General features: G+C 28.6%; 2 protein-coding genes across 2 annotated transcripts; one reads left to right on the top strand and one right to left on the bottom strand.

Moving 5' to 3' along the window:
* Window positions 1-659: 659 nt before the first annotated feature.
* Window positions 660-27703, top strand: LOC113793182 (uncharacterized). Its single transcript, XM_027343206.2, has 7 exons — window positions 660-1341; window positions 6512-6686; window positions 23551-23781; window positions 24421-24844; window positions 24919-25308; window positions 25383-25646; window positions 26881-27703. Exons 2-7 carry the CDS (start codon window positions 6534-6536, stop codon window positions 27243-27245), a joined length of 1827 nt encoding a protein of 608 aa, XP_027199007.2. The 5' UTR covers window positions 660-1341; window positions 6512-6533; the 3' UTR covers window positions 27246-27703.
* On the bottom strand, window positions 14571-15247 carry LOC113793504 (uncharacterized). Its single transcript, XM_027343587.2, has one exon. The coding sequence runs from the start codon at window positions 15201-15203 to the stop codon at window positions 14574-14576; it is 630 nt and encodes a 209-aa protein (XP_027199388.2). The 5' UTR covers window positions 15204-15247; the 3' UTR covers window positions 14571-14573.
* Window positions 27704-27735: the final 32 nt, after the last annotated feature.

Here is a 27735-nt window from a genome sequence, read left to right as displayed (position 1 = left end):
TTTCGACGATGATGATGGTTGATTTTGTTTTTTTCGTTCGTTCGTTTTTCGTTCGAATCAGTTTTGATACAATGATTGTTTAATTAAAATTTCTTTTTCTTTAATATGAAAATCATTGATTCAAATTGGGTTTTTTCACTGGGTGATTTGATTTTTTTTTATTTAAATAATCATCATGCTCGCTGTCCATTCAAATTAACATTATCATCATTTTCGTTGTTGTTGTTGTTGTTTAATCAAATCGTCAATTTTGGGGTGATCGTTAATGATGTCAGTAGTTTAATTTTGTTGTTGTTGATCATCATAATCATCATCATCAAATTGTATCGTGATTCGAACAAATTCACAACCAATTTCGAATTCGAACGACGAAATTAACAACAACAACAACAAAAAAAGATTCGAAATCAATTTCGACACCCAATACACGTTGGTGTGGTTTTGGTCGCTGTCTTGATTTTCGGTTCGATTCGATTTGGTCAGTCGAACACCAATCAACCGATCAAAACTTTTAAGTTTCACAAGCCAAAAGAAAATGAAAATAAGAAAAATAGTTTTTTCAAGCACCACCGATGATTTATTCATCACCATCATCAACATGATGATGATCATCATCATTCAACTTTATTTACCATCTTGATGTCCATGATCCCGGACAAACATCGAACATCGAACAACGTCACTTTCGTTTTGGGCGACACAATTTTTTTCACTTGTTGCTTAAATAAAGTTTAAGCAAGCTCATCATCATCACTGTACTGGATTTTGTTTTTTTTTCATCAACTTGGAAAATCATAATCCCAAGTTGCCGACAACAACAACAACAACGTTCAATGTCCGATTTTCGAAAGTTTGTAAACCATCTTCAAAGATGAAAAGATAATCTTTTGACCATCACCTCAGATTTTTTTCTTGTTTGTTTATATTAACATCATTTTTTGAAAAACTTTACGACGAGCCAGTCAGTCATTCAGTCATCCATTTTTGTGAATCACACGTAAATCTTCTTCTTTTTCAATTCGAAAATCAACTTTTTTTCGTTTTGTTTTTGTTCTGTAAAGATTGTCAAACAACAACAACAAAATTTGTGTCAAAAAACAACAACATTAAATCAAATTTAATTAAAGAAAAGAAGACACAAAAATCAATGATCCGATCGACGACAACAACCGACAACCATATATGCTTCAATTGGTCAATTTGAATTGGTCAATTCTGTGTGTGTGAAAAAAAAATCTTTTCGTCAAATAATCATTTCAACGAAAACTTCCGGGGGCCAAACAAAATATTCAACGATTACCATACAATCATTACATTGATCATCATCATCATAATAATCAGGTAGCTTGATTTTGTAAAATCATCATGATTTGGCACGATTAAATGATTGAAAATTCATCATCATTTCAACATTTAGGATATTCAAATTTCTTCTGTTTGTGTTTTCTGTGTTTTCATTTGTCTGTTTGATTAATTAATTCCATTAATCAATGTTTTAAGCATTTTTCGGATTCAATTCATTTGAATCGGCACGATCTACCTGTGTGTCTCTGTGTCTGTTTATAATACTTGTGTATTCGTGTGTGTGTTTTTTGTTTGTTGTCATAATCATCAACCTAACCTAACTTGACCAACCTAACCCGAGTCAGTTTTGGGGAAAAATTTTTGTTTGTTTGTTTTTGTTTTTAGCAATAGCATCCGATATGATTTGATTTATTTACCAACCAGTATATATTTGAATAACATATCAGACAAAATGCAAACAAACATTTCCACTAAAAGAAAAAAAAACAGAGAACAATATCTGTTTGGTTACAAACGACGACAACACTTGAATGTCTTTCTGTTTTGTTTGTTTTTGTAAATCGAAATATATCCAATTGTAATGTGGTAGTCGTCGTTTTGCTGATCAATCATTATATAACAGCAAAATGCAAACAAATTTCGAAACCCAAACAAAACAAAACAAAACAAACATTTGGTTTTGTATCAAGATTTTTTTTTCAGAAAATCAAACATATTTATAGCCACCATTTTTTTTTTTTTTGGCATCTTCAATGAATGAATAAATGTTTGACAAATTTTTAACCAAAAGCAAATCCAAATTATGGATTTATGATTTTCGTTTCCTATTTGTTCATTTGGTTTATCCCGAAAATGGAAATGATGATTTTTTCACTCCTTCAATTCGATTTATCATTCAGTTCAAATTTTCATAATGCCCAAACAAAAACATCACGCTTATTATTCTCCACCAAAATCCATTCATTCATTCCTTTCGATTGATTGTCCATTTAAAATCGAAAATTTTTTCCATTTTGAACATCATGCCTTACAGTATAGGATTTTTTTTTTGTTTTGTTTCGGGTCGTGCGTCAACGAAAACGAAATTGTTCCTTTTCGTCATTCAGTAATAATAGAGGATAATAAGGGTTAATTTTTTTTTCTCTCGGATGCTTTGAGGTCTTTGATGATGATAATGGGTTTGTACCACCATCAACATCATTGCTTCCTGGTATTTTAATACAACTTTCTGGCAGTTTTAGAAAAAAAATGCACGCGATTTAATCACACACTCAAAAAAACAAAGAAAATTTTGCCTTCTGGTTTCAGCATTTTAGAAAACAAAAAACAAGACACCTTTGGGTGAAAACAAAAATTATTGAAAAATCAAAAACATTCAAAAATCAAATAATCGAATGGACTGAATTTTTTTTTCATGAAAATCTTTTTTGAAAAAACCTTTCGAAAATTTTAATGACAATTTTCCATTCATTTTATTTCCTGATTTTTTTTCATTCATTCATTCACATTCGGTCACGATGAATTTAATGAAAAAAAGTTTTTAAAATTTCTGTTACAATTTCTTTTTCTTCGTTCTTTCAATCAACCAACCAACCAATTGTCCACTTTTGTTGTTGTTAATTGAAACAATTTCATTTCATTTCACACACACACACAGATATGCTTGTTGTTTTTCGTTCAAATCTAGGTATCCATAACTCTTTAGAACGAACAAAACATTGAAAATAATTTCTTATTTCAATGTCCATTGTGTTTTTGTGTGTGTGTGAATGACAAATTGGCTGTGAATATTAATTCATCATCCTTCATCATCATCAAATTATTCAACAAACAACCGTATATATAAAAAGAAGAAATCTTATTACGATATTTATCCAGGCATCTTCTTCATTCATTCATTCATTCATTTACGAAAATCACACAATTTAATAATGTTGAGAAGATGTTCTTCTTCTTACCAATTTGCCAAATTGGCTTGTTTAGTAAAAAAATTTCACAATTTTAATATTATTATTATTTGAATTGCTGAATTGAAGAAAAGAAAAGAAAAACATTTTGATGATGCGAACCTTGCATTAAACCAACTTGAACAGGATACATCAGTTATATTAGGTTGTTGTTGTTATTATTAAAAATCTTGAACTTTTTTCTGTTGTTGTTTTTAAAGATTTTTTTCCCATCATTATCATTATCATTATGATGATTTTGATCTAGTTTTTTTCTTTGCCGAAATATTCATTCATTCATTCATATTATTACATCTGTAATCTGCTGTTGTTGTAATAAATATTCCAGGGTTTTTATCTTTTCCAAATTGAAAACAAAAATTACTACAGCATCTTTTCAATGTAATCAGATTTCGGTGAAAACAGAAAAACATCTGTTTGATTTGTTTGTTTGTTGTTGGCTGTCTGTCTTTTTGTTTTTTTTCAATAAAACAAACCAGGTAATTAATGCATCTGGGTGCCTTTATTGATCAACTAAAAACACCTGAACTTGATCTCTCTGTGAAGAAAATTCAATCAACAGAAAAAAAAATACCAAAGAAAAAAAACCGGTCATCATTCGTACACAACGGGTACTACTAATAACCGATAAAAAACTAGGTCAAAATGTACTTTAATGATAATGTGTTCAAACAAGCAACAAACATCAATTTAGATGATGTTCTTTTCTGCTGGATGGTAGGATTTTTTTACATTTTTTTTCAAGGAGAAAAAAAAGGCCAAAAAAATGTTGTAATATAAATAATTTTCTCCCTCTCTCTCTCGATGGTACTATATGAAAGTTTTCATCATCACCATCTCATTATACATCTGATGATGATCCTGATGATCATCATTTAGACAATAAAATCTTCTGCTTTGAAAATTTGAATTTTTTTGATCTTAAAGTTTAATTGTTATTCAAGGATTTTTTTTAAAGAAAAGAATGAAGAAGATAGAAGAAAGAAAAAATTCGGATATTGTTCCGTTTCGTTATGTTACGTAATGTTGAATGTTAATGGTGAATAACAATAATAACCAAACAGAAAAACAATTTTCCCAAGATAATTTTTTCTCATTTATACAATTGAGCTTAACTTGAAAATGTTTTCTTTTGATTTTATGATTTTTTTTCTTCAAAGTTTTTTTAAAGTTTATAAAACCAGTCAGTTAAAAACTTGTTTCAGGGAAACATTTGTTGTTTGAGTTCAATACACACGTGTTACACGTGTTTTTTTGAATGAATGAAACGTATTCGAATTGAAAAAAACAATTATATTGCTTATTCATTGAACATTTGTTATTGTTTGCCATTTTGATGATGATAATGATGATATCGTTTTTTTCCAAAGATGTTACACAGGTGAAAAGATCTTTTCAATGTTTTTTTCTCCAAATTCAACTCATTCGATGTCAATGTTGTTTATTTGCTTGTTTGACCCACAAAAACACTTTGAAAACTTTGATTTATTTTGGGTTCTTTTTTAAATAATAATGATTTTCACTCCCATAATAATAAGATTATGATCAGGTTCTCATCATCATCACTTTCCATTTTTTGTCACCTTTTTCATTTCGAAAAAAGTTATTTTTGAAAGAAAAAAAAATGAATTCAGATCATGTCAGTTAGTCAAACACTTAGCACAGACACTTGAATGAAAAGAAAAAAGCATCAATCTTATCACCACCACCATCTCTAAATGACAACAAAGTGAAAAAAAAGAAAGAAAGATTTACATATTCGGTGACATCGTGTGATATGACATAAAATTGGCTACTTTTCTGCTGTTGTTGTTGTTGTTGTTTGAAATGATGGATAACGATGATGATGACAATAATACAGTGTATTTCCTGTGTGTGTGTGTTTGTCAGAAAAAAAAGCGAGAAAATTTTGAAAATTGTCATTTTCGTTTTCGTTTTGTTCCGACAAGTACTCCATTTTCTTTTTTGCTTTTTTTTGTTGTTCAAATTCAATTGTCATTTTTTAATGGGTTTTTTGATTGAATTTGAAAGCGAGAAACTTTCTCGAATCATTTTTCTGATTCTTGACAAAGCTTTCCCAATTGAAAAGAAAAAATGTCCCAAGTATTTTGAATGAATCCAGATGATGGATGGATTCATTTTTACCTAGAATCTTTTTGATTTTTTTTTGAAATTGACCATGTTCATAATCCAATTGACTGTGTGACATTTTTTTGATTGAGCAAAAAGCAAAGCAGAGAAATCATTTCAAAAAAACAATGAGGATCGATTATTATTAGAAGTCTTTTTGTTTCTAAAAAAACAAAAGCGAAAAGGTAATGTTCGTACAGTCTCTTCAAATGGCAATTTTCGTTGTTCATTCGTCAAATTGACAAGTTGATTATGTTTCGTAATCATCATCATTTGGCAAATGAAAAAAAATCTTGCCTTTTCTGCTGCTGCTGTTTCCAAGTGTTTTTAAAGATTCTTTTTTTAATTATTTTTTTGTCTTGTTTCAAATTATCTTTTGCTGTTCGTTGTTTTTTCGGTTGTAATTTGAAATTAGCTTTTTTGTTTTTGTGCCCGAAAAAAGATTTCATTTCAAAAAAAAACAAACCAAAAAAAGGTTAATGACAGTATTTGACTTTCAATTTTTTCGCTTGTTTAATTAACATTTTCATTGCAAAGTTTCAAGCTTTTCGGTCAGGTTTGTTGGATTTTTGTTGGATTTTTTTCTAATTTTTCTGTCACCAAACGATTATGATGAATGAATGGATTTGGGGCAAAAAATAAAACATGATCCGTTGATCCCTTCATCCGTTATTTTTAGCTTGATAGCAGAGAAGGGTGAGAGAGATAGCGAAAAACAGAGAGATGCAATGACAAAATGATTCAAGCAACAAGTGAAGGGGAAAAACAAGTTTTTCTTCAACTTTTACTAAAACTTGTAAAATGAAATTTTAATCACATTTTTTTTCCAAATTTATAATGTCCTGTTTTTTTTTTTCTTTTTCGTAAATTTTATTTAAAAATAGTGTGTTATTAAGTTTTTGAAAATGGATTAAAACATCATCTGTTTTGATAATAATATTGACCATCGATTATAACGGTCGATTATCCTTTTACTTTTTTTTAAATCAGTTTAAGTAAATTACCTGTTATTAATGATGATGATAATTACACAAAAATGAAATGAACATGCGAAATGCGTTTTTAATTTTTTCAAAATTTCTCTTTTCTCTCTTTTTTTCTTCTTGTAGATTTTCTTATAGAAAAAAAACAATGATAAGCCGTCGACGAATATTATCCCGATCAAGGGATGAATTAATGATGAATGGTGCAAATGGTAATGGTAATGGTAATCAATATCCAGATAATTATAATCCATATGAAGATGAAGAAGATGTTTGGTATTCAAAAGATAAATTAATGAAGGTAGGTGGCGGTGATTATCATCATTTTTTTTCACATTTTGAAAAAATCATTTTTCCTTTTTGAAGAATAATGTCATTCATTCTGTCATTCAACATATCAAAAATCAACAGATCTTTAGTCGGCGTTGTCGGCAATTTGTCTTGTTATTATCAAAAAAAAACTATTTTTTATTGTCATCGTCATCATCGATGTCAATGTCCATATCAAGCATTTGTTGTTGTTGTTGTTTTCGGCTTCAATAACATTGAAACATTAACATTCATTCATCAGATGATGATGGAAAAGATGACTGATGAATGAATGAATGTCTTTCAATCAATGAATGAATGAAATTCATATAAAGAAATGAAATGACAACATTCCTGTTGTCATTTTTGGCAATGATCTGATCTGTTGGCAAATAATTTTCCCTTAATTTTTCCTTCTATTGAATCCATTCCGTTTTTACCCGTCTTGTGAGATTTTTTCAATCCAATTTCGGATCGAATAAAAAAAATAAGGTCATTGATATGACCATGATCATAATTATCTCATTCAACAATCTGGCATCATTGAAATAAAACATGATTAATTTAGATTTAGACTGTTTGGATATATATTTAGAAAGAGTTAGGTTAGACTTGGTGTATATATTTTCGAATTGGTTTCGGATTTAATTTCATATGTATCGGTATCTAGGTAAAAATTGATATTTTTTCTTCTTTTCATTTCGTTTCGGTTATGAAAATCAATTTCAACAACTTGGTTGTCTGGCAAATATTAATCAAATCAAATCAAATCACAAACACATCAACATCATCATCGATTTTTTTTGGCGATGACTTTTGCCAATTGCGACGATATTATCTTTACTATTTTTCGGTTTGGTCATTAGGTCAATGTTTGTTGTTTGATGGCCTTTTGCATATAGTAAAATAATCATCATCAACAACATTGAAACTTTGCGATTTGATCGATCGATCGATCAATCGATTGATCATTTTCGATGATCTTTTTTTTCTCGTTCCATCCATCCATCGTTTTTTTTTCACTGATTATTAATCAAATTGAAATCCCATTGCCATTCGATAACTTTCGTTGAAAAAATCTTTGAATTTATTTAGACTTTTTTTTGAAAAAAAGAAAAGAAAATTCAATTCAAAAAAATGTTTTCCATCATCGAAAAAAACATCATGTAAAATGATAATCAAAAAAAAATCGAATTCAGAAGCAATTGAAAAGCAAAAAACATTCTTCTTCGAGAAAATCATCGAGATTTGAAAGCATCGATGATTTTCATCATCATCCATAAAAAGCATAATTTCATTTTGCAATAGCAACCTTCGCAAAACATTTTTTTTCACTTGTAAATAATAATAATGTTTTGCAGATTGAAATTCGTAAACATTTGCAAACTCGCATTTGCACACACACACACAAATCATCGATTGATTAGATCAATGATCATCATTTGAATCGAATGAATAAATCAATCGAATTGAACAATTTGGACTGGGTGTGTGTAAATAGCATCGAACATCGAAAGAAAAAAATCGATTCGTTTCAAATCTTTGATTTTTTTTTGTTTGGTTGGAAATTTGATCCAAATGTCCATTAGTACTAACTAACTAAGTAACTAGCTTATTTGGACCATTGACACCTTTGTCTTTCTCATTTAATGTTTTTTTTTCAAAAAAGAAAGATTTCTCCCCTTTTTCTGTTTCTTTGTTTTGTTCCAAATTTGAAACTTTAATTTTGCTTAAATCATATTCCAATTTACGCAATATATGTTTGCCCTATGTGTTTTTGTATATCGTTTTCTGAAGAAACAAAACTTACACACAAAAAAAATCAGGGCATTTTTGTGTTTTTTTTCTTCTTCTGATATTGACATTTCCATATAATCATTTGATTTTCAACATCATCAACGATGTCCAAAATTGATCATTTTATTTCTTAAATGTATCTGGGTCTTTTCAAACAGAAAAAAAATTGTAGCAAATAAAGAAAATATGTAGCCAATCTGTTGTGTTCCAACAAAAAAAAACATTGATTGTTCCAAAATGGATCGAAAAAATCATTTTTTTTTCTCCAAAACGATCATTCGCCATTGGCATTGAATTTTTCGCCATCAAACAAACAAACAAACAAGTCCGGCGGCATTTAAAACAAATCAGATTCAAATTCAGATTTCTGGGCCATTGTTTTCATTCAAACAGAAAAAAACAAACTCAAATTTCTCCCTTGATTTGAACTTATTTTGAAAGGAATTTTATGGGTGGTTTTCATATTCATATTTATAACACACACCTTATATTAACCTTATCATTATCATCATCATCATTATCATTGGGTGTGTTTGATGATGATTTGAAACTTCAACAGCTCCAGCAAACAAACAACTACTGTATCCATTTATTATCAAAAAAAATTGGAGAAAAGTTGTCACATTTTTGATGCGGTATTCGCCTTGTTTTGTTTGTTTTGCATCATCAACATTGTTTTCAATTTTTGTTTCAACTATTTTTTCTTGAATTCTTTCAACAATAAGCTTTATTCAATTGAATCTTTTCTCCATTTATGGACAATGTCCATTATTGATGTTGTGAGGAAAGTGTTTTTTCACCTCCGCCACATCCATTTCATTCAATCCTTTCAAGTTAGAAAAGATTTGATGACATTTTCAGCCTCGGAATATTTGATCTATTTCCACTCTATAGTGTTTGTGTAACATGTTTCTATGTGACTTTTTCACTTTCATTAAAAATTCATTGCATTTTTTTTATTGCTTTAGAAATGAAAAAAATTTCTATATTTATAACATTGATAATGATGATGTGTTATCTTCTTGATAATAACGATTTTTTTCAATTTTTTCATATGAGAAATATGTTTGATTCACCCCAGAATGATCCGATAGGATTGTTGTTGTTGATGGATTAAATCTCAAGAAGATTTTGATATGAAAAAAAAGTTCTTGTTGTTGTTGATGATGATGAATGGTGTGATGTAATTATCCGGCGGTAAAATCATTAAATCTTTTTTTTTCGTTTCTTTCTCTCAAAACACTAGCCAGTGTGTGATGCGTGATGATGACATTTTTTGTATTTTTGAATTCGATGTCATCTTTGATGATAAAATTTATCCCACCGTTTCTCACTGATAACAGAATGATGATCCATAGATTGACCAGACAATCATCAATCAAAACGAGAGAATCTCATTCGATTGATTGATTGGGTTTGTATCATTTAACCTTTGAGAAATTTCATTTTTTGAATTTTTGGATTCGATTTGACAATTTTTGATCAATGACATAATCATTATGGTCGTCATATCATTTATTACATCGATTGATTGATTGATCGATCGATTAATATGGACAATAACAACAGATTGAATAATAATGATTGGAAACCTTGGCCACCTTGTTTTTTGTTTTTTTGTCTTGTTTTTTGATCTGAATTTGAATTCAATGGAAAAAAACAAAAACAACAAAATCCGATCAATGATATTGGGGTGGAAATAGATAGATACAGAGTGGACTACACCTATTTTGACTAAATAGGGGAAAAAATCTGGACAGCATTCCATTCTTTTTCCGATTGTAAAAAAAAGAAATGTTGAATGTTGTTGTTGTTGACAAATTGATCATTTTATCATTGAATTTTTGCATCGTTTTTTGTTGTTGTCTTCCTGGGTGTTACTTGTTTAATCTTATGGAAAATAAATCTGATTAAATGACTAATGATTAATGTAATTGTCAAATGAAAATGACATTTGAAATTTCCAAATCATTTCATTTTTTCAGGAATTTGCTTGCAAATTGGAATTGAAATTAAAAAATATGCTTTTACTTGACTTTCTTGTTTTCCATTTTGTCCTCGAAATTTTTGTTGCTGTTTTTCTCCCCTTTTTAGCTTCTTGTCGATTCAATTTTTTTAATGCAAAAAAAAAGTGTATCGGAAAAAAATTGTGAGAGAAAATCTGTAATGAATATATATTGAAAAATGATGTGAAAAAAGGCTATTTAAACACACACTTTGCACGTGCACAGCAACTTTGCACGTGTGTGTTTATGCATCGATTTCTTGTGGAATTTGCGTCTATAGACACACAAACAAGAAACAAGCGGATCTGAATTGTTTCAAATTTTCTTTTTTTTCAAAAATCGATTCATTTTTTTCAGAGAAAACAAGGCTAATTTCTTTGAAGAATGCTGTTGATTTATTTATAAAGATGGTGGTGTAATTGATGACGATAATGATAATTGTCCATGATAATTGGCCACCGCCAAAAAATTCATATTTTAAAAATGTTAATAAACGTTTGATTCAAGAAAAGTATCAAGGTCTTTTGATTGAAATTTGATGATAAAATAATGTTAATGGTTAATGGTCGATTTGTGATTCGAATTTGCTCTTTTCATTTTCAAATTTTTTCCCCCAGTTTGTTGTTCTTGTTGTTTCAAATCAAATATTGTAATTAGAAATTCCATCAGCTTAACGAATGAAACGAATGAAAAAATGAAACAAAAACCTGCTTGATGTTCAATGTATCAATGATATTTGTGTTTGTTCTCATTTTTTTTCTCACTACTTACCTGCCCTATGCCAAATTCAATGTTTGTTTGTTTGTTTTCTCTATTTCACTATATTTCTCACACTTGCTTGTGTGATTTTTTCTTTTGCTTGGCTATTTTTACACATTAGTCTTTCTCTCTCTTCTGGTCATCGATAGGTGAAATAATAATATTTTGACATTGATTTTCATTATTGATCTGACAACTTGCAAGTATGAAAAATTTTCGTAGCAAAAATAAATAGATGATGTTATTTGGAGGAATTTTTTTGTTTCCACATTCAAATATATTTGCTACCAATCACCACCTGTCTGTCTATCTATTTGTCTGTCTCTGTGTGTTGAAATGAATAATTTCACACACACCTAGATACACAATGGTTATTGACATGTTATGGTTGTTGTTGGTCTTGAATTCAACAACAACAGCAACAACAATGTTTGTTGTCAATCATATGAAGAAAAAAAATTGTAACAGGTTACGTTTTTGTTGTTGTTGTTGTTCAAAATGATTGATGACAACCGTAACCGATTCTGATGAAAAAAAAAAATTAAATGATTTTTCATCATCATCATCGTAACAACATTTTCCAATTTTTTCGTGTGAAAATTAGTTTCATGTAAATAACAAGTGTGACGAACTTTTTGGTTGAATTAAAAAAAAATTCAGGTAACAACTCGTGCAACTTACACAAACACATATATCGTACCAATCAAAATTAAATTGTATCCTGGAACAACGAATGTTTTTTATTTTCTTCTTTCCCCTTTCCAATTTTGATTTTTTGGTTCATATGTTTTTCTGTCTGTATGTCTGTGTAATCAGTTCAAATATAATGAAATTCAGATTGGATTTTTTCCTTTTTTCAGGTCAAAAAATATATTTTTCTTCAATATTTTTCCAATCAAAAGGTGTAGGTGTTTCTCATTGATTGAATGAACGAATGAACGAACTTAACGAACTTAACGAACGAACGAAAGCTTTATCATATTGAGGTGATTGAGAGAAATGAATTCTCTCTATCTCGATTTCTCACCCAAAAAAAAATAACAAAATAAAGTAAAAAACCTGTTGATTTGATCGACCGGTCGGTCGGAATTGGAAAGAACGAAAAAAACCCTTTGAGTAAAATAAGAAAATGGCTTCCATTTCCAGTGAAAAAACATTTTTGATCACCAAACCCTTTTTTTCCCCAAAAAAAATCCAAGATAATAATGATGACAGTCACAAAACAAATTTAGAAAAAAATCAAAAAACTAAACAGGAAAAGTATAAAGAAAAGAAATGAAATGAAAAATTTCATTTCTGTTGTTGTTGTTATTTATTGTTCCTTACTGCCGCGCAAAACGCCTTGTCGTTTTTTCATTTCGTTTTGCAGGTGAAATAAAACACCAAAAAGAAAAACATCACGCCAGAAGAAAATCGAAATGCACGAGTCTTTTGTCATCATCATAATAATGTGTGGTGTTTGTGATGGTGATGATAATTTTATATTGAACAACAAACTTTGAATGAAAAAAGAAAAAAGATTAGGCGGAACAACAGCAACAAAAATATTATTGATCGAATCGGTCTCGCCAAAACAACATTCAAACGGATGTTGATGATGATAAATAAATGAAGAAAAGATTTAGATTTCCAGGAATGATGATTATGATAATTATGATGTTCATTTACTTAATAAATGAATGGATTTATCAGGTGTTTGTGATTTGAAGGATTTTTTTGAATTGGAAATTTTTTTTTTTTGATTCTAATTACCCTGAATGTGAATTACCTGAAAATTCTTTTAGCAAAATGATTCTTACATCTGTTGCTGTCCAATGTCTCTGTTGTTGTTGTTGTTCACACTTTTTCGCTTTCGTTTTGTAAGATTTTTAATTATGATTATGATGCGTAGGTGTGATGTTATGATGATTATCCGATTGATCAATTTGTTTTTCTGCTAAAAAGCAGGAACTTTTTTTTCTCACTAAAACAGAACTCGTGCATCACGAGAATTCAGTTCAGTTTTTAGTTTGACTTTGTTTCCATCAAAAATGTCTCATAATCATCTGTTTTTTATCTAGATTTTGTGATTGAATTGAAGCTCTGCACACTTGATGTATGTCATGAAGAATATATTTGTTGTCCACTATTTCCACAATGGATCTCTCATTAATCATTTTTTTCTTTTATATCAAAAAAATTTTTTTTTCTTCACTGATCGATGTTATCTCATTTTCTACTCATGTCACACAGGCTTCTTCTCCTCCCCCCGACAAAATCCTATTATCTTTTCTTTGATGTTGGTGATATTTCCTTGTAAATGTCATTTTTGGGATACATTTTTTTTCTATCAAACTTGAGGAAATGATGGAAACAAAAATTACAAAATGATATTTGTTGTTTGCTGTTGTTTTCCCACAACAAATCAGCCTGGAAAATCAAACAAAAAAAAATTTATTGAAACTTATTTTATTACATTTTGATGATTCTTTGCTTGATTCGCGGACAAAATAATTACATGGTAATTACATCATTTGTTTTGTTTGTTTTTGCATAAACAATGATGCTTTTCGGTGTACAAACAAACAAAAAGTAAATGATCATTTTGTTTACTCGAAAAAAAATTGTTGTTTTTCGGGTAAAATTTACACACACCGGTTGGATGCTATTTTTACATATGCAGCAACAACAAAAACCAAACTGAACTGAACTGAACTGAAACAAAAACAAACAAATTTTTTGCTGATCATTTTTCTTTGGAAAAAAATTACCCATTTTCTTTTTTCTGGGTAATTTTTTTCCGGTTGATAATATTGTTTGATTGTTTTATCTTATGACTAATTTGCATGTTGATATTCCTATCTTTTCAATTAACCAAAAATGATTTATAATTTATTTTCTTCTTCTTTTCAGAAGTTTTTATCATTTTTCCTAAGATTGGATAATTTTCAACGATTGAAAAATGTGTTTGTGCGTGTGAAAGGTCATCATAGTCACACACACAAACACAAATTCATGAAACAAAAATTGAATAAAATTTACATTAAAAATCAATTAGACGCCTTTAGGACAATCACATATTCAATGTGTTCCATTCATAAAACATCATTATCATCATCAGCCTTTTTTTCTTATTAAAATCAGCTTTTCATTTTTCTTATTGGAACCATTTTCACTTTGATAAAATCATTATAATGATTTTGTTTGGAAGAAATTTCCCATTTCACTTTGCTTCGTGTTTCAAATATGAATTTAATTTTTGTTTTCTGTTTATTATTAAAAAAGGGAAAAAAATTTTTCATTGAACAAAAAAAAAAACACTGGTGTTTTGCATGTTCTTAACGTAAATTTCGTTTCGATGATATTTTACGTAATTTTGATCCAGTTAATCTTCGTTTTGGTGATGATATTCTTTTTTTTCTTATTCGATTACGAGAATTTGATGTCAAACGAGATGAACGTGAACGTAAACGTGAACGTGAACGTTTTGCTTTTTTTGTTCGTGATAATGATGATAATTGTTGTTCAGCTTGTGTTGGTGGTTGTAACATACCACTTTGTCCACCAAATAATTCTTGTAACCATAATGAATTATGTAATGCTAGAATTATATGACGATTACCAACACGACGTTTATTTTCATTTCTTGCTGCTTCCGTAGCCAGTTGTAATAATTCTGTCAGCGCAATTTCAATTACAATTGCACAACCCATTGATGCTGAATTTGATATTGTTTTACAATGTGCAAAATTTTCCAAAAAATACCGTATTCTTGATAATGGAAAAAATTTTGATCGTCTTATTGGTCGTTGTTGTTGATTATTTGGATTAAAATTCATTGATGATGATGATGGTATCATTTGTTGCCGGGATAATGTTGTTGATGATAATTGACTTTTTGATAATGGTAGCTGACTTTTTGATGTTGATAATTGACTTTTTGATGATATTGACTGTTGACTATCCATATTTGGTTTTTTTCTCAAACTTTGATTGATTGAAAATATTTCAAATTGAACTTTTCTTCGCAAGAATATCACTTATAAACCAGATTAAACTCTCGCTTGAAATCAATTTTACAAAAATTCAATTTTAGTTTTTTTCTTAATCTAATTATCGTTCAACATTTGCAAAACAAACATTAACACATTTATTCTTTGATCCAAAATGAAATTGTTTCATAATTATATTTGTGTTAACCTAATAAAAAAAACAAAACAAAAAAGATTGTTGTTGTTGTTATTTTGAATGTCATTTTAATCTGTTATTATCATTATCATCGACAACAACAACAAGATAATGGAACACAGAAGAAGAGAAACAATAAACATCAATGATGAAATGTATATCGGTGAATCGTGACTTGAATTATAGATTAATATAAATATGTTTAACCTCTAAACAACAACAACAACAACAACATGGTCTTTCATTCATTCATTGGAAGAATGTAGATTCATTTTCAAAATGAAAAATTTTAAAATTGAATTTTAATTTTTCAAAATTTCAATGTATACATTTCATCAGTATGATGTTTTACAGATGTTTTATTGAATTTTCAAAAATTTTTGATTCAATGTTATTGATGAATGATGATCCAATCGGAAATTTCAAATAATAATTTTATTATCGACAAGTTGCTGAATATTTACTTGCCATAATCATCCATTATTAGCATATGGATAATGATGATGACCATCATCATTATCATTTGGATCCAAATGATGATAATTTTCTTTATTTATTTTTTATTTGTTGAACGTTACAATTTACATGATTTTCACATTTTCAATCCTATGCTTTAATGCTATGTTTTGATGAAATTAATTTTAATTTTTGTTGAAAATTTCAGCAACAACAACAACAAAATGAAAGGCAAAACAATTAACATTATAATATATTCATCATCATCATCATCATTATCATTTGGCCTTTTTTTTCAAGCAAAATGGCCATAGATTTTTCGAAATGTAAACGAAGCTAAATAAATTCAACCCGTTCATTGACTAATGAAATTGAATCAATAATGTTTGTGGTCTGTGGTTTTTATTTGTGGATAATTTATTGAAATTATCCAATGAAGAAAAAAAATCAATCCTTAACATGTTTTTTATGTTTACGAAAGATAAGATAATCTTTACTGCTTTTTTCGTCTTAATTCTCATTGATGATGTTTTAATATAAAAACACGCGAATGTAAAGAAAAGTTTGCTCACTATCCCCCATATAAATGATGATATATGATGTGGTCATCAAATGAATTGGATGATTATTTTTTATTTGCGAAATTTTGTCGGATCCGAATTTATTCATTCGTTTTTTACTTGTATTTTGTTTGACCGGAAAAAAAACTTAATAATGTTAATCGTACGAAAAAAATTCAATTCGATGAGCTTAATGATTACCGTGTTTTTGTGGTGGATGATCACGATTTATCTTTTTTGGCTTTGATTTGGTTACGGATTTTCCGAAAAAAAGAAACTGATGCATCCATTTTTCAAATATGACCATCGATAATCGAAATTTACAATTTTTTCGATTTTTTGGTAAAATAATAATGAAGAAATCTGCCAACAAAAAACTGGGATAGTCGGTTTTTGGTTTTTGTTTTCCCTTGTTTGAATCTAATAATGGTTTTGAGGAAACTTTTTTTCCATTTCTGTTCAAAAGTAACCCGATCGAAGCGGGATTTTTTCGATTTTATTTCTTTCCTTTGCAATCGCCCATAGATTTGGGAGAAAAATGAATGGATGGTCGAATTGAATGGATGGATATCGTTTTTGTTATGCGAGAAAAAAATGAATGCAAAAAATGCATATGAATAATTCAAATGTAAATCGATTTGATCGGTCTAAAATTATCCGTTAAGACGACGAAGAAGGCAGAAAACATGTATGATGAATGAATGAATCGTTGTTGAATGTGTCGGATTTTTTTTTTCGTTTGGCGAAATATAATCTCCCAATTTATGATTTGACCACACTTTTGTTGTTGTTGTTGTTTTTGTGGTCAAAATCTTCAACAACAACAACAACAAATTGTTGTTGTTAACAGGAACAATATTTGTCATTTGTTCAATGGGCCATTCTGTTTTCTTTTTTTCTTCTTTTCTTTTCATGGTCATTTTCATTCTTTCACATAGCATCCATCCATCCACAAATTGGCAATAAACATTCATCCAATAAAACACTTTTTGATCCTGGAACCTGTTTTTTTTAAATATTCATTTCATTTCGCAAACACTTTTTTTCTGTTTGTTCGCACAATGATTATTCATTGTTCCAGAAACGAAAACAGAAAAAAATTCCCAAAATGATAATGGTCATCCACCATTATCATCATAGAGATTATAACAAAGATCAAGATCATTTTCATTCATTCATGATAATAATGATGTTTTCGTTGCTGTTTGGTTCGTTATGGTTTAATGATTGAAAATTGAATGAAACGCAAACTTTTTTCCCATGAACTTACTGAACGAACAAACAAACAAAACATCAATTATCATTATCATCATCATCATCATTACTATGATGATAATGATCATTATGATTAGGAGTGACCACAATAAAACATTAACAACATTATTTATTTGTTGTTGGTTGGTTTCAATTGTGTTTTACATATTCTTCTTCTTCAATTATATAACATTTTTTGTTTTTCGGACAAAAAGAAAACCAAACACAGTAATACGCACCTGAGAAATATTTGAAAATGATTTAAATTTTTTCCCGCCATATACACTATACACACAGCAAAATACTGAACTTAATTATGATTGGATTTTTTTTACGAATAGGTTTGGTTTGGTGGATATTTTTTCTCACAAACAAAACAAATGTCTAAATCATCATTATATGTGATATTTGATATATTGGTCGGTCGGTTGGTTAATTTGTTTTGTTTTTGTCATTAAGTTTTGTGATTTATGACCTTGTTTTTTGGCTTTAAAACAAAAAAATTTGCATTTGCCAAAAGCGAATTCAAAAAAAAAAAAATCAATAATCCTTTTTGAAATGATCGAAATAGTCAGTTGATTTTGTTTATGTGTTTTGGATCAAGGTTTTTTTCGTTTTGTTTTTCTTGCAAAAAAAGATTCTAATCAAAAGAAGAACGAAAATATTTTCATTGTTTTTAATTGTGTGCGTGTGTTTGATTTAGATTTTTGATTAGTGAAATTGATTCAAATGTTTTTCAATTTCAGCAGCAAAAATTATTCCATTTTTTTGAAATTTCGAAATTTCCACTATTTTTTCCGATCAATTTTCGATGACGATGATCATCATCATTGAAGATGATGTTTTGTTTGTTTGGGCGGAAAATTAACTTAATTTTATTGTTAAATTGCTCTGTGTGTGTGTGCTATATTGGTATATAACTCTTTCTTTCATTTTTTGCAGAGAAAAAGTTTGCTTTGCTAAACATCTTTCATTGATAAAATAGAATACGACGATGATGATGATCTTGTTGGCCCTGAAGCCATCATTTGTTCATCGACTGATTCAGCTGATGTTTTGAATCAATGAAAAAAAAACTTTTTTGTTTTGTTCAATTGCCTTGTTATCTTTGTTGTTGTTGTTGTTCAAGAATAATGTGTGGTCGTTGTTCGAATGAATGTTGTTCTTGTTATTTTTTTCGTTAGTTTGCTTGTTTGCCTGGATCATAATGGTGATGACAAGTGTTTTTTATTGTTGTTCGTTTTGTTCAACAAAATTTTGAAGGCAAAAAATTATCATCATCAGGCCACCATTATCATCTTCCTACGCAAAAAGACTGACACTTGAGAATGTGTATTTTGAATTTTTTTGAAAAAAAAATTTTCAACTTGAACATTCGATACATTCGTTTTGTTTGTTTATGGTTTTCCGGGATATTTGATCTCAATCTGAATGATGCTAATTTTGCGATTTTTCATATTTCGATTCTGTCATTTGATTTTGAAAAAAATCTCTGATCAAATCTTTCATTATCCTTTAGATTTTCGAAAAGCGATTGTTTTTCGTTTTGTTTGTTTTGATTAATGATTGGCCAAAAATAAATATCATTTTCGTATCGATAACCGTTTTTTTTCTCTCTATCTCTCTCTCTCTCTCTCTTTCGATAATGATGATGGCTTCATCATTTATATCCTTTTGTTTTTCCACAAAGATTCAAAAACAAAGATATCACATCCTTTTAAATGATGTTTAAAGCTGTCAATCATCATCATCATTTTTTTCGATTGCCAAAAATACCTTTAGTCAATCGATAAATTTATTGATCGATGATTGATCGTTTTATGATATGATCTATGATATGTTATCAATAGATATGTTTCTACAGGTGTCAAGGGTTTGGTTCCCTTTTTTACCTGGACAAATGTGTTGATTGTTTTAACCGTTTTTTTTTTCGATGATTGATCGAATCTCGAATGAATGAAAAAGGTTTGGTTTTTTTCATCGGTTAATCTTGACCATCAATCGATTCGATCTTATCAACAAAACAAAAAAATATTCAAGTTGAAGATCATTGTTTTTCTAGTAGAGATTCTTCTTGAATCATCATTATGATGATGATTACGTAACATGACTGAAATGTTTTGACAATTTTTTATTGTCCACATTTAGAAATTTGTTGTTGTTGTTTTGTTTATGATGAATTATATACGACAGAACAACAACAACAAAAATGTTCGCATGAGCTATTCTCATCATCATCACCATCATTTTGAAGAAAAGATAATTATAATTACCACAATCAATGGTGCAATACACTTTGTTGTTGTTTTATTATTATCATTATCATTATATAATATGTTCATTTCATTTACACAATGCTAGAGCATATCTCGGTTTCCAATGCCATTTTTAGGATTTCTTTTCTCCTATTGTCATCATCGTCAATAAAACATCTGATCCGGTACAATCTTTAACCTCGAATAATTCCTTCTTAATGATAATATGGATAAATATGGAAAACAAAAACTATTCATTAGGGGAAAAAATATTGAAATTTTTCAATTATTTTTTGAATTTTTTTTGTCGTTTTTCTCCTTTCTGTTATTTGCTTGTTATTCTACGAAAATCACAAATTGGTATCGTGTGTGTGTCATCATCATCATCATCTTGATGTATATAATTATGGTATGATTATCTTGAATGGTCGTTGTTTATTTATTTATTTGGTTGTTTGTTTGTTTGGCTGGTTGTGTTTTAGGTTGATTCAAGTTGATTCAAAGGGGGATTTTTTTCAACAGAAAAAATGATCCGACAATTGTTGCATGACTTGTTGTCGTTGTTTATTTCATTGAAAAAATGATAATGATTCTAATATGACAATGGATGGCTTGGCTTCCTTTCCATGTCAATCATAATCATCATCATCAATATTGGCTTAAAATACAAAACAAAAATCTTTATAATTAGAAAGTTTTTTTACAAAAACAATTTATTATCACTGTGTCATCATTGTCGATTCCTATATATCAAACATAACCCTTTGCTCTCTCTAGAAATTTGAATTTTTCTGTTTTAAATCGTTATTTTATTCAATTGATGATTATCCAATGTTTGTTTGTATGTGTGTGTGTTTGATTACATAACAAACACATTACATAAATACACGAAACCGTTATTTATTCAATTTTTTTTTCTTTAAAAAAACAGTCGAATTGATAATTAAATTACTTGTTGTTGTTGTTACTACATCGTTTTTTTCTTCTTGTCTAACAACAACAACAAGTTTGTTGAAATTACAAATTAGACAACAAACAAACAACAAGAAAAATGAAATGAAATTATAATGGACAGTCAAAAAACATACAGGAATGAGAAATTAATCGATCAAAATTTTTTTTTCGAAGCTTCATTGAAAATCATTATTGTGTGTTAACACACACACACACAAACAAAAACAAATGGCCAAAATCGAGGTCAAACAGAAATTGCCCAATGCTTGACCAGTCAAATTCGAAGAAATAAACAAAATAATAATAACAGTGAAAATGATAATAATAAACAAAGAATGGTTGTTGTTGTCGTTGTTTTATGATTCAACAACAACACCGGCAAAATGATCATAATTTTTTGTTGTTGTTGTTGATGGCCAAAATAGTTCGACATCAACAACAACAAATCGCCATTATTACTGTTATTATTATCATCATCATCATGAAGAAAAACAATCAAATCATCGATGATGATTTTCTATCGTACCGGTTTTTCGACAAATAAAAAAAACAATAAAATTCACATAGACATTTATCATTTTTTTTTTTTGAGAAAAAGTGATACAAATCGGTATAGTGCCCAACGCTTTCCTTCAAAGCCAAATTTAAGCTAGATTGACCGCCAAACTTATTGAAAAATTTATAACAAAAAACAAGTTTTTTTGAATCACCAATGTCACCACCAAGAAAAGAAAAAAAGATTGACAAATAACGTGTTTTACATTTCATCCGATATTTTTTTCAAAAAAAAAAAAAAAAAATGAATCACGTTTTCATTCATTCATTCATTAATCTCATTTGATATTCATTTTTATCCTTGGAAACTTTTTGATGTAATGAAAAAACAATTCATTATGCTGATGATGAACATAATAATAATGATGATGATTACATACATACATATGTGACACCACACCATATGGATAATACCACCGCTGTTGTTTTAACTTGATAATGATGACCATTTTGATGTTATGCAATATTTTTTTTTTTGTTTTCACCATAATCCTGGCATACACGAATTTCAAATCTTATTTTTGGTTCATCAACATTGACTACCGAAAAGCAAATACTAATCTAATCCAAAATGTTAAGCAAATGTTTCTTGTTGTTGTTGTTAAAATGTTTATTTGCGTGTTGTTTGTTTGTTTGTTTATCTATTTTGAGAAACATTTTGTTTCAAATTCAAAAAAAAAGTCGAATCCTAAAAATATATTGAAAAAAAACAGTTTGAATGTTTGAACACAGAAGAATGAATGAGTGTTTTTTGTTGTTGTTGTTGTTGCCATAAATCCTCAATGGTCATTTCGTTGTTTCAAATTCAATGGTCATTCATTGCCATTTGGATGATGATGATCATCAGGATGATACATTATTATTATTATTATTATTTGACAATTTGATTGTCTAATCTTCAAATCCAATATGCATTCTCTCTATGCGAAATAATAATAAAAGACTGAATGTGTGTGTTTGACCAATGTCCACAGCATTCAGCAGAAAAAAAGGATCACTTTTTTGAATATCGCTCACGACTTTCTCTGCATACAACAATTTTCTATTGTTCTTATGATTCATCATTGGATTGTCGACCATCATTATTAGATGAAAAAAAATTAAATTTAGCTTTTTCACTTGATGAATGAATCGGTTTTTGGTTTGTTTGTTTGGTTAGTTTGGCAATGAAAAAAATGAATTCAAATCATCATCATCATTATGCGACATTTTTTCTGTTACCGAATCCGTTTTTCCTCATTGTTATTAATGGAAATTACGTTGAAAATGAATGTCGTAATTCACCGAAAACAATAACGAAAAATTCAATTCTCAAAAGGAAAAAATGAATGGATCATTATTTGGATTGCTTTACTTTGCTTTCCCGATTTCCATTCATTCACACACTGACTGACCATCATCATCCGATTTTTTTGATTTAATCAACGGAGAAAAAAAAATTTCAATTGTATTTCGTGCATTGTTTGTCTGTTTGTTTTGTTCTGTTTGGTTTGATTTGCAATTCTTTTATATTCTCGAGAAGAAAAAAAATTCAACAAAACGAAACAAAACAAAAAAATAACAAAAACAAAATCCGTTTGAATGAATGAATTTTCCTACATTTGACAATTTTGATTCTATTTTTGTCTGAAATTGTTCCTTTTCTAATCCTTTATTTTTTCATTATTATGCAATTTTTTCCTGTTTGTTTGTTAATTGCTAAAGAAAACAAAGTAAAGAAAATTAAAAAAAATGTTTCAATTTGCTCATAAGCATAACTAAGAGTTTTTTCTTTGTTTCATTTGATAATCATCATCTTCATCAGCATAATACCCCAATGATTTTTTTGTTTTGTTGTTGTTCTGAAGTTTGTCTGTAAAAATAAATCCTGTATTTTAAATATGGATGATGACAATGTTACAAAATTTGTTTTGTTTGTTGTAATCATTATCATTGATTATCATTGTTATTGTCGAAAACTTTTGCCATTTTGGTTGGTTGTTGTTTCATGATTAATATCTTTTCAATGTTTTTCTTTCTCTTTCTTTTCTCCATATTTTCTAATTTAGATTTTAACTGAAATATTTTTAACATTGTTTTTTTTCTTTTCTCAGGATCATATATTAGAAATATTAAATAAATGGGAACAAATCGATGATGAAATATGGGCCAAATTAATCTGTATGGAACGTAATCGTCGTGTTGCTAAAGCATATGCACGTGCACCAATTTTAACAATAAATGGTACTGATGATGGTTTTGATGGTTATCGTATCGGTTTAAATGGTTTTGATAATCCATTACGTGATCAAAAAACTGATATTATTAAACATCATATTGGTGATGTAAGTATAACAACGAAAACAAAAACCACCCTATATTTTATTCAACAACAAAAAAAAAAATCAAACAGAATATGGTCATCATCATCATCAATCATTTTGAGAAAGAAGAAAAAAAGGATAAAAAAAACACTTACAATTAAACTCATTGATTGATTGATTGATTAGTTGTTTTCGTTTTGGATTGTTGTTGTTGAACAACTTTTTTTTTGTTCAAATAAAAAATAGACATTCAGATGATCCAAAACAGCAGCAGCAGTCTTCTTTTTCATATTCAAAAATCTATAACCATTAATTTATCTACTGTTTTTTTTCATTTTAACAACGAAAAAAACTTTATTTATTCATTCAGGTCATTCTGTTTCATTTCATTCATTTTTCTTTTTCTTTTTCTCTCATTCGATGTTGTGTAACTGTTGTTATTCGAATACAATCGAACATTTTTGGTCATTTCGACAAAACAATCGACAATCGAATTGGAATCGATTGTTTCGTTTCGATGTGGCCATGTGCAAATGTTCAATGATAATGATAATAATAATGATGAGGATGAGGATGATGATGGCCAAAAAATAATCGATACTTTGATGAAAGATTTACTTATATAATTCTTTTAAATTTATCATTTTATCATCAATGTAGGGCGTTAAAATTCGTATGGATGATGATGGTAATATTCTAATCAAACGTTTAGCAAAATCAAATGTTTATGTTAAAGGATGGCAAACCGGTAATACAAATAATAATAATTTAAATAATTTAAATGGAAATGGAAATGATTCACAATCAACAACACAACAAGAATCATCAGTTTCAATGGAAATCATTCGTAATAATGGTTTATTAGAATTGAATAAAGCTGTACGATTATTTGATATGAAAAGGTTTCAACAAAATATGAATCGTGAATTACGTCGTGCATATCCGGATCGTCGTAAATTAGAAAATCAATGTATTTGTTGTATAAGTTTTGTAAAAGATGCACCAGATTTACTTGATCTACCGGTTTGGATTATGGTTATCAATATTGTTGCAATGGATATGCTCAAATCTAAATTACCACCAGGTATGGCAATAATCGCTTGTTAATTTCGTTAATTTTTGGTTTTTATTTGTCATTTACCATTTTAATTCTTTCAGCAATTTCGAAACGTCAATCCGTACCAAATTTGGTTACATTGTTTGATCGACAAAAAGCTGCCATTCAAGAAGAAGATCCATATACATTACCCGGTAATAATAGTTCCGGTTCATCAGGTGGATCAAGATCATCTGGACATTATGTTAGTACAGTATCTTCATCATTATTACAACCACCATTATCATCGAATGGTAGCAATAATCATAATTCAAAAAATAATGATCCAAAACCACCAAAACTTCCACCAAGAGATTTTGAAAGAAAAAATAAATCACGTTTATTACTTTCATCAACGAAAAAATCTTCAACAAAAAATCAATTGCCTAAAGATCAAGATGATGAAAATCAATATTCAATAAGGCCTTTGAATAATAATCCACGTACTTTTGGTTCGTTTACTTTCTCACTGTTATTGTATCATTTAATTAATAAATCAACTTTTTTCTTTTGTTGTTAAACGCAGATGATCCCTATTATAGTGGATTTAGTGCTCGTGTGCCGAATTTTGCCAAGAAATCTTCCAACAACAACAACAACAACAATCATGTATCATCATCATCATTGATGGCAACAACAAACATGACAATACCATTCAAATCAGCTTATAATCAATCAGATTTTCATTCAAGAAAAGTACCGACTAGTGGATTTTTAAATTCATATCTAAAATCACCAAATATTATACATTCACGTACCGCTTCTTATCAATCCTATTATGGTTCATTAGGTATGCATCAATGATATAATTGGTCGTATATTAATCCTAAATGTCTATTTCAATCATGATTGATTAGAAAACTTATTCAGGCATTAAAAATTGACTTGATAGTTTTTTACCTAAAAGCTATTAATGAAAAATAAGACAATATATCACCATTATCAAAAACAACAAAACAATCATGTCAATAATGATGATCACATAGACAAATCTCTATCTTTACCTTAGAATAGTATCAATATTTAACCCATTGATCAATCAATCAATCAATCAATCAATCATTCAAGGAAGAAATAAATCATCATTAAAAATCATCATGATGAATATCAATTTCTATTGTTTTGTTTTGTTTTTCGATTTTTTCTTGACATTATTTTCATTATCCAAAAATTGCCCAATTTAAACTAAATGATTATTAAGGCTTCAGGTATATTCGTTGTCGTTTTCGTTGTTTGTTTGTTTACTTTTCGATCAATCAAAGTTACCCAAAATATATAAGATAATAAGCAACCAAAACAACAACAGAAAACGATTAAATTGCCATTTGAATCAATTAGATTTGATTATTGATTGAGTGATTGATTGATCGATTTGATTGATCAATAATAGTTAAACAATCCATTGATTTTCTATTCATCCATTCATTCATTCTTTTTTTTTGTTGAAAGAAAATTATTCTGGTCTTTGATCTTCAATGAATGAATGAAAAAGGCCCAATCTGATTTTCGAATGTCAAATATTTCACAAAAAAAGAAAAAAATGATATAGCCAAAAAATCGATTGATTGATTGATTGATTGATGGTCGACACAATCGATAGTATTGTATGATTATCATTCTTTCTTTTTTTTCATCATTCTCAAACTATCTTGATCTATATTTATTTATTTATTTACGTTATGTTTGTTGTTGTTGTTGAAAATAACCTTGGAAAGATTTTATTTTCATCATCAGGATCATTATAATCATTATTATGTCATTGTGTAATAACAATGGTCACTTTCTCTCACTGAATGATAATAATGATAATTTTGATCAATCAATCAATATTCAAAGTCACGATCAAATTTCTTTCGATTGATCAAAATTGATTGCTTTGCTTTGGATTTTGTTCATCCAAATTATCCCTGGAGCATTGATATTTATGAAATTTTATTTTATTTTATTTAGTTTTTTGTTTGACAAATGAATGAAAAACAAATAATAATAATAAATTTGTTTTGTTTTTTTGGGTTTTTGTTCAGGTGAATCTGATCCATATACTGCATCAAGTGAAAATGGTGGTGGACCAAATGGTGATGATTCATTTAATTCATATGGTAATGGTAGTGGTGATTCAACATATGGTAGTACAAGAATCGGTATGGCTTCAACACGTTATGATTTAAATGATAAATATGGTGGTATTGTTGGAAATAATGGTAATTCTCATTATCCATATACTCAATATCCATATCAACATAATGGAAAAAATAATCATCAACATCATAATCATCATAACGGTGGTGGTGGTGGTGGTGTGGGTATGCCAAAACAACAATCAACAATGACACCATATATTTATCGTTCATCACGTAATGATGATTATTATTGTGCCTGGGATGAATGAATGAATAATAAGAATCAAATGATGGAATAGAAACATTTTATCGATTTCTACGGTCGTTTTATTTTTCACCGCAATCGTCGAATGATAAACTGCTTGGATCAGTTTTATCTTTCTTTTTTTATTGTACAATAATTTATCCACAAGAATCATGGATCCATTTTTTTAACTTTGAACCTAATTTTTTTCTACATACTGCCTCTGCATACATTTTACTTTTGAAAATTTCTTCTGTTTTTCTTGTTATTTTTATTTTTATTTTTCGTTCACCCAACAACCCATTTTTCAACCGTTCTACAATTTGTTGAGCGTTAACGACTTTTGTCGTCATTTTTTTTGTTCCTTATAAGATTTTTTTACCGTTTAGGAATTATTATTATCGATTGATTTTTTCATCACAATTTTGCTGTATAATGATATAATCTTTTTTTTTGTTTCATTTAATAAACATTTTTTTTGTTTCTCAAAACTTTCATTAATAAGATTTGTTATC

Source organism: Dermatophagoides pteronyssinus, unplaced genomic scaffold (genome assembly GCF_027571235.1).
Source record: "Dermatophagoides pteronyssinus isolate colony J.1.1.1.1 unplaced genomic scaffold, Derpt_VIB-CSIC_2022.12 sq0002, whole genome shotgun sequence".
Classification (NCBI taxonomy): Eukaryota; Metazoa; Arthropoda; class Arachnida; order Sarcoptiformes; family Pyroglyphidae; genus Dermatophagoides; species Dermatophagoides pteronyssinus.
The sequence above is the reverse complement of the archived record's forward strand: the minus strand, read 5'-3'. Positions and strand labels throughout refer to the sequence as shown.